Source organism: Catharus ustulatus, chromosome 30, assembly GCF_009819885.2.
Source record: "Catharus ustulatus isolate bCatUst1 chromosome 30, bCatUst1.pri.v2, whole genome shotgun sequence".
NCBI lineage: Eukaryota > Metazoa > Chordata > Aves > Passeriformes > Turdidae > Catharus > Catharus ustulatus.
Genome location: NC_046250.1, coordinates 3,295,395 through 3,303,893, shown reverse-complemented (window position 1 = coordinate 3,303,893; position 8,499 = coordinate 3,295,395). Strand labels below are relative to the sequence as shown.

Genomic DNA, 8,499 nt, shown 5'->3' with positions numbered 1-8,499 from the left:
CATTTTAAAGGTTTATGGGGAGAAGGAAAAGCCTTTTATCCCTCTGACCTCGTTAGGTACCTAAAGAAATCCATCCCTCCCCCCATAAAGCTCCTTTTGGAAGCAGCGCTGGGGAGCGGGGATTGATGGATCTCGCTCAGTTTTTCCTGCGGGACATTGAGGAATGAAGTTTTGGGAGGCAGGACTGGGAGAGCAGCACCCAAAGCTGACACTGAGCTGCTCCTTGTGCGGCTGATCCCCAAAATTTACTATAACCATTCCCTGATTTTTGCTCCGAGCTGTATCCCGCCTGGCCTTGGTTCTGGGGTCATCCCAACGGCTCTGGGATCATCCCAATATTTCTGGGACCATCCCAATAGTTCTGGGATCATCCCAACGGCTCTGGGACTGTCCCAATGGTTCTGGGATCATCCCAAAAGCTCTGGGGTCATCCAAAATGTCCTGCGGTCATCCCAACAGCTCTGGGGTCATCTCAAATGTTGTGGGGTCGTCTCAACAGCTATGAGATTGTCCTAACGGGTCTGGGACCATCCCAAGGGGCTCTGGGATCATCTCAACAGCTCAGGTGTCATCCCAACAGCTCTGGGATCATCCGAATAGTTCTGGCACCATCCCGACAGCTCTGGGATCATCCCAACACCTCTGGGACCATCCCACTGGTTCTGGAATGATTCCAACAGCTCTGGGGTCATCCCAAATGTTGTGGGGTCATCCCAACAGCTCTGGGATTGTCCTAATGGGTCTGGGACCATCCCAACACCTCTGGGACCATCCCAAGGGCTTTGGGATCATCCCAACAGCTCTGGGGTCATCCCAACAGCTCTGGGGTCATCCCAAAGGCTCTGGGGTGATTCCCAATGGTTCTGGGATCATCCAAATGGCTCTGAGATCATCCCAACAACTCTGGGACCATCCCAACAGCTCTGGGACTACCCCAACACCTCTGGGGTCATCCCAAAGGCTCTGGGGGAATCCCCAATGGTTCTGGGATCATCCAAATGTCTCTGGGACCATCCCAACACCTCTGGAGTCATCCCAATGGTCCTGGGACCATCCCAATGGTTCTGGGATCATCCCAATGGCTCTGGGATTACCTTAATGAGTCTGGGATCATCCCAATGGCTCAGGGACCATCCCAACACCTGTGGGACCATCCCAACGGCTCAGCTTTGTGCCCAGAGCTCGGCTCTTTCCCCTTTCCCTTGTGCCCTCAGAAGGGATCCTGCTGCCGACATGTGACGTCATTATGGTAATTAGCAGCCTTTGGTGACGTCATTAGGGTAATTAGCAGTCTTTGATGTGCTGGGACGCAGCCCCAAAATTGGCTCCGTGCTGGCGTTGCTCGTCACGGGGCTGAGCCGGGCCAGCTTGGCTCGTGTCAGGCATTAATGAGCGTTGCTGGGGGGTTTATGAGGTCCTGTTATGAAGGAGCTGTTTCATGTCCTGCTCCTGCTTTATGTGCAAGTAAACACCGGGACGAGCCAGCTCAGCACCTCCGAGTGTCTTCATTAATCAGGAGTGTCTTCATTAATCAGGAGTGTCTTCATTTATCACTCAAATGTCTTCATGAATCAGCAGAGTCCAGATGAGTTTTGGAGTGAGAGCAGGCTCTGATAAAAATGTAAAATATAATATCTTTTCCCCTCTTTCCAGCTCAGAGAATTAAAAACCCGGCTGGACGTGATGGTTTAGCTGTGGTTTTATTAATAAATTAATAATTAATGAATACACTCTGTGTTTGTGTGTTGGAAAGGGGAGCAGAACTATCACGGAATCATGGAGGGGTTTGGGTGGGAAGGATCTCCAGGAACACCTCATTCCACCCCTGCCAGGGGCACGTGGGAGGTGGAATTGTTTCCAAATTCCTGACAGGAGTCCTGGAGGTGTCCAAGGTATCCCTGGATGTCGGTCTGGGTGACCAGGTGAGGATTGGACACAGCTTGGGCTCGTTGGATTCTGTTTTTTGGTGTTTCAGGGATGGTTTGGATCCCTAATTTTTGAACACTTCACCCACGTTGGCGTCCTCATGGATCTCCTTCCTCCTGGGCTCAACCCTCACTGGATCCTTTCAGTTTTATCTCTACAAAACCGGTGATTTTTGTATTTTGCACTTTTAGAGGAGCTGGAATTGCATCCTTGAGCCTGTCTGAGCTGGAAAATTGAGCTGACACTGCTCTGTTGTGCTCCTCACTCAGGTGCTGAGTTTTGGCCACGTGTCACCTGTTGATTCATCACTTTTATTTCCTGGTTGTCCTGAGTTGTTACAAGTCCTGTTAACAACGATACGGTGACAGCATCAGGGTGCTAATGAGCTTTTATGATGCGTTTGGAAACACCTGCAGAAAACCTTGACATGATTCCTGTCAGGGTTAATGTTTGTGTTCACAGAAATCCTCCATGCCGTGACAAGATTCCGAGCAGAGCCAACAAATCCCAGCGCCGCGGATTCCTCCCACGCTGGAGTAAAGATCTGCGCTTTTAACTATTCATAAATCTCTAAGATAAGATTTAAAATTTAATCCTCTGCTGGCTGGAACCGGTAATTAGGTATTAATTCTGATGTTTTTGGATTTGGGGATGAATTGCTGACCGATTTCAGCTCAGGTGATGACGGATCTTGCAATCCCCATGGTTGTCTTCCATTATTGTGGGTGTCCCACCCCTGGAAGTGTCCAAAGACAGGATGGACAGGGCTTGGAGCCACCTGAGATGGTCATTCCAACACAAGGGAGAGGACTTTGAGGCGAGGTTTAACAAAAAAGAGCTGAAGTAGGAAAATCCTTTTGTTTTTTGAACCAAATGGGAACCAAAACCAGAACAGGCGCCATCCTCAGCATCTGTCCCTGGCTCCACTCCTGCCTGTCCCAGAGCCTCCCCCTCAGCTTTAGCAGGGTGATAACCCCAACCAGAGCTGGAATTCCAGAGAATTCCACTCGTTGTTCCCAACCTGAGCTGTTCTTCCAACGCCTTTCAGTGCCCTTTGCTTGAAGTGACTCCCTGGAAAAAACACCTGGCAAGGCCCTGCCTCGGCCACGCCTCGTTTATGGCCCTTTTTGTCATTCCCCAAATCCAGTCATGATTTATGGTTTCCAAAATATGGGGGGGTTTAATGAGATATTAAATGTGTTCTTGCCTTTCTTTCTGTTCTGCTGTTAAAGGAGTTGGGTGCTTGGGTTAAAAGAGGTGTCCTGATTTATTTGGGTCTACAACTGTAAAATTCAGGATTTTTTGCAGTGTGTCAGAGCTTTGGTCAGACTTTTTATTGGTCTAAAGAACCCAGAACACAGATTGTTCATCTTTGATCCAATATTTCATTCAAGAACCCAGAACTCCAGTTTATCCCTCAATTTTTCAACCCTTCCTGGGATATTTCGATCCAGAAAAATGTCTGGATCTCCTCCACCAAGGAATGAGTCCAGTCATGGAGAACATCAAGCCCACACCCCATAAACATTTTACCTTTGAGATGCAGAGACAAAGAATCCCCTCCCTATAAAGCTGAAATTGCAGAGTGGGGACAGCAGTAAAGGACAGGTCATGCAGAACAAAGCAGTAATTTGCAAGAGTGACTTATCTAGAGCAATTAACACCCGTTAACAAAGCTGGACCCAAAGAATCGTGGTTAGTAATTGATTAGGAAGTTCTGCATGTGGCTGATTCACGTGCTGGGCGCTTCGAGGCCGGGTATAAAAGCGCTGGACCTCACATCTCGCACCATCACCTCTCTTGTCTCGCTTCTCTGGTGCTGCAGGTGAGTGAATTCCTAATTCCTGAACTCCTGAACTCCTGAGTTCCTCCTCTAACCAAGGCTTTGAGTGTGGTTTTGGGGTCAGTCTGATGTTGTCCTGGTGGAAGCCACTGGATGTGGCCCTTGGTGGTCTGGTGTGGTTGGGAAGGTGGGGATTGATCACAGGTTGGGCTCAATGATCCTGGAGAGCTTTTCCAACCTCTGTAACTCTGTAAATGAATCCATTTGTGGTTTCACCCACAGGGAAATGCAGATCTGGGTGAGATCTAAATAATATTCCATGAAAACTCTCTCAATTTATGTTTAGGGATGGTTTTTGGGTGTTGAGCTATGAGAATTCTCCCTGTCCCTCCAGCCTCTTCATAGCCTTTGATTCTCATGTTTGATGATGAAACTGATGTGAATTTTGTTCTTTTGTTGCCCCACAGATCCCCCAAACAGAACCATGGTTCACTCCCTGAGCCCCTGCACCGACGGCAGCGCCTCCCCCTGCGGCGTGGCTGTGCCCCAGCCCGTGGCCGACTCCTGCAACGAACCCTGTGTCCGGCAGTGCCCCGACTCCACCGTGGTCATTTACCCTCCCCCGGTGGTCGTCACCTTCCCCGGGCCCATCCTCAGCACCTTCCCTCAGCAGAGCATGGTGGGATCCGCGGGAGTCCCCGAAGTCGGAGCTGGCGCTGGGGGCAGCACTGGGAGCGGTGTTGGGGGCGGTTTTGGTGCTGCCAGAACCCCTGGAGCTTCCCAAGTCTATGGTGGGGCCAGGTGGGCCCGGGGGTACCCGGTTGGGAGTTGCAGACCCTGCTGCTAAAGCTGGAAGAGGGCGAGCGGCAGGACGCGGATCCACGGCTGAACCCCACGGTGTTCAGGGAGAGCCGAGCGTTTGGGGCACCCTTCAAAGCTCCTGTGGGTGTTTGAACACCTCAGAAATCCCTTTCCATCCTTCTCCCAACCCTTCCTGATCTCCTTTCTCCAAAGCTTTCCTCTCTTTCCAAGCACTCTGTTCTCAAAGCTGTTCCTGGGGGCTTGTTGGGATCTTTGTGGCTTCCTGCTGACGTTAAGCTTAGATTAGATTTTAGGGAGAAGTTAGGAGGGAGTTCTTTCCTGTGAGACCCTGGCACAGGTGACCAGAGCAGCTGTGGCCACCCCAGGATCCCTGGAAGTGCCCAAGGCCAGGTTGGATGGGGCTGGGAGCAGCCTGGGACAGTGGAAGATTCCTTGCCCATGTCAAGGGTGGAACTGGATCATCTTTAAAATCCCACCCAAACCGTTCCGTGCTTCTGTGACTGTGGCAACATCAAGGACGCGACCCGAGATCCACCTCAGATCCATTTCTGAGCTCTTCCCATGGATAAAATCGGCCCTGCAGTGCCCCAGCCCCGTGATTGGGCTGGGTATCGCCACGGGAGAAGCAACCCCAGACATAAACCTGAGTGAGCCCGGCCCAAACCGCGGCTCGTGGGCAGTTTGTGCTGAGTCTCACTGTTCTCCCTCATTAAAACCGACGTTGCAGCAGTGATTGGTGTGTGGCTGTCTCTGTGATTTGTTTGTGGCTGTCTCTGTCCTTGTCCTGCTGCCCCAACCTGGTCCTGTGGCCATGAGAGAAATATGAAATATGTATAGTATATTAAAAAATAAAATAAAATAAGATAAAATAATAAAATAAAAAATAAAAAAATAAAATAAAATAAAAATAATAATAATAAATAAAATAAAATAATAAAAAATAAATAAAATAAAAATTAATAAAATAAAATAAAATAATAAATAAAATAAAGCAAAATAAAATAAAATAAAATAAAGCAAAATAAAAGTAATTAACCTTTCCCCAACTCTGCCAGCTGTGTTTGAAGTGTTAGGAGCAGCGCCTGTGTCATTAAGGGTTGCAGGCTGACGTGGCAGTGTGGGATTATTCTGGGCTAGTCACTCTTTGGGGAATCATTATCCTGATGTGGAAGGAAAACAGAGTTGCAATAATGTGTAATTAATGTTGGTGAGCTCTGGAGCTGCTGATTAAACCAGATTCTCCCCAGCCACACGATCCTTATAAAAGAGAAATCCCCCAAACCTCAAAAGCCAGTAACCCTTTTTTGTTGGGATTGCATTTACCACAAAAACCAGAAAAATTGGTGAAATGATGGAATTCTGCCAGTTGATTTTGGCAGAGCTATTTTTGATTTATTTTTTGTCCCTTTTGGTATAAAAGCTCTGAGTGTGAAATGTCCTTTCAGAGGAATAAAAACTTCGGGTGTCTGAGAAGATTCAAAGTATTTTTAACCTCTTAATTATATAATAAAAAAATAAACTTCTTTATTATATAATAAAAAAATAAACCCCTTTTTAACCTTTTAAAGCCTCTTAATAGAAGCATTTGCTAATATCCCTTAGGTTCATTACTGAGCCAAATTATTTGGGTTTGTGATAGTTATGGGTTTATCAATATCCATCTAAATATGGTGAATTTTAAAATTCTTCTTTCTTTTGTTGTTTCCAACACGGTCATTTTTTTTCCCATCATGCCCCACTTCCCTTTCTCCTAAAAGGCCGCGCTCTTTAACAAATAATTTAAAAATTTAGTCCAATTTGGGCCATAATTGGATGCTCAACTTCTCGTTTAGGTCGGGTTTAGTGTTCGGGGAGGATCTTTGTGCTGGAGGCAGCTCCTGCAGCCTGTGGTTGGTTCTCAAGGGAACATTTGGATAATTCCCAGTGAACACATCCTGGAGCTGGGATGGAATTACAGGGGTTGGTTTATTCCAACAGTTATTTAAATCAGGCTGTTATGATAATACCAGCAAAGTTCCAAATTTCCTGAGCCTGGGTTTAAGGTCTGGAAGGGGCCTGGGAGGGGTTGAGGGTCAGGAACTGGAGGGACGGGAATTGTTATAAATGAGAAACAAAAGTTTTAATTTGTAATAAAATTCATATTGTTTTGTTTTCTATAGACAGGACAAAACAGAGCTGGGGACACGTGAGGGGTTATTGTTTACCCTCCACTGAATTTCAGTTTGCAGCTTTTTTTGTAGTGTGGTTTTTCGTTGAAATTAATAATTTTTTGGTTTTTTACTGTTATAATTTTGCCAGGCAAGCAGTGCGAGCCGAAATAAACATCTGTAAAGTCTCTGGGAGTCAATCCCACAGATACCATCTGGTTTTGGTAGATAAAACTGACAGAAATTGGGAATTTCTGGTCTTTGTAGATAGGTAGTCATTGATAAAACAAAGGCAGGAAGTCTGATTTTGCAAAATCTATCAGATAGATTTTTATCAAAATCTATCTATTGGAAAGTCTGATTTTACAAACTGGTAGTAAATACAAATTATTTAGAAACATAATATTCATAACAGGGGATTTAAAACAGAATGGTTTAATCCCATTTTTCCTTTATCAAATGTTATTTTAGACCTTAGTATTTTGGTTTATACAAACTTTAATACTTTTATGATTAACAAGAATATTTTATTAATTATTACAAGACCGAAAAAAAGGGAAATTTGGGTTGGAAATGGGATTTTCCGTGGATTGCCAAGCTCTGGAAGTGTCCCAGGCCAGCTTGGACCCAGCTGGGATAAGAAACTCAAACATTCCTGAGATACCAGGACAGATCCATGGAAAAAAAAAAAAAAAAAACTTTGGAAAATCATCCAGGAGAGCTCTGGGCTGCAGCTCCGGCACTTCCTGGAAAGCTGGAACGAGCAGGGGAGGGAAAATCCCGACCCTGTTTGGTGACTCCGGCAGGAGCATCTGGGGTCAGGAATTCTGCGCTTCCAGGTTGCCCTGGATCCCTGGAGCAGGGGAGGAGAGCCTGGAAGTGCCCTGGGTCCCTTGGGACACCCTCAGAACTGCAAGGGGAAGGGAGGAGGTGGTAATTTTATTTTTTTTCTGGGTAATTTTAATCTTTACTCCTTCTATTTTTTTTTCCTGATAAATTTATTTTTTTCCATGGTAATTTTAGTTTTTTCCCTGATAATTTAATTTTTTTTCCTGATAATTAAAATTTTTTTTCCTGGTAATTTTAATTTTTTTTCCTGGTAATTAGATCATAGACCTAGATCATCTTTAGTATTCTAAATCTAAATCATCTTTAGTATTCTAAATCTAAATAAACTTTAATATCTTAGACCTGGACCATCTTTAGTATTCTAAATCTAAATCATCTTTAGTATCTTAGACCTAGATTATCTTTAGTATTCTAAATCTAAATAATCTTTAATATCTTAGACCTGGATCCTCTTTAGTGTTCTAAATCGAAACCATCTTTACTATACCAAACCTAAATTGTCTTAATTATTCTAAATCTGAATAACCACATTTATTATTCTGAGCTTAGCTCAGGGCTCCTGAGTCTCTGGGGCTGGCAGGAGCTCCCTGCAGAACCGGCTGCTCCCTGGATCATCTTCAGTGTTCAAACCTAAATCATCTTTAATGTCTTAGTCCTGGATCATCTTTAGTGTTCTAAATCTAAATCATCTTTAGTGTCTTAGTCTTGGATCATCTTCAGTGTTCTAAATCTAAATCATCTTTAATGTCTTAGACCTGGATCATCTTTTGTGTTCTCAATCTAAATAATCTTGAATGTCTTAGTCCTGGTTTATCTCTAGTGTTCTAAATCTAAATAATCCTTAGTGTCTTAGTCCTGGATCATATTTATATTCGAAATCTAAATAATCTTAAGTGTCTTAGTCTTGGATCATCTTCAGTGTCCTAAATCTAAATAATCTTTAGTGTCTTAGTCCTGGATCATCTTTAGTGT

At 44.8% G+C, this 8,499-nt stretch overlaps 1 protein-coding gene across 1 annotated transcript; it reads left to right on the top strand.

Annotated features, from left to right (window-relative positions):
• Nucleotides 1–4,193: 4,193 nt before the first annotated feature.
• LOC117008829 (claw keratin-like) lies at nucleotides 4,194–4,556 on the top strand. Its single transcript, XM_033082913.1, has one exon. The coding sequence runs from the start codon at nucleotides 4,194–4,196 to the stop codon at nucleotides 4,554–4,556; it is 363 nt and encodes a 120-aa protein (XP_032938804.1).
• Nucleotides 4,557–8,499: the final 3,943 nt, after the last annotated feature.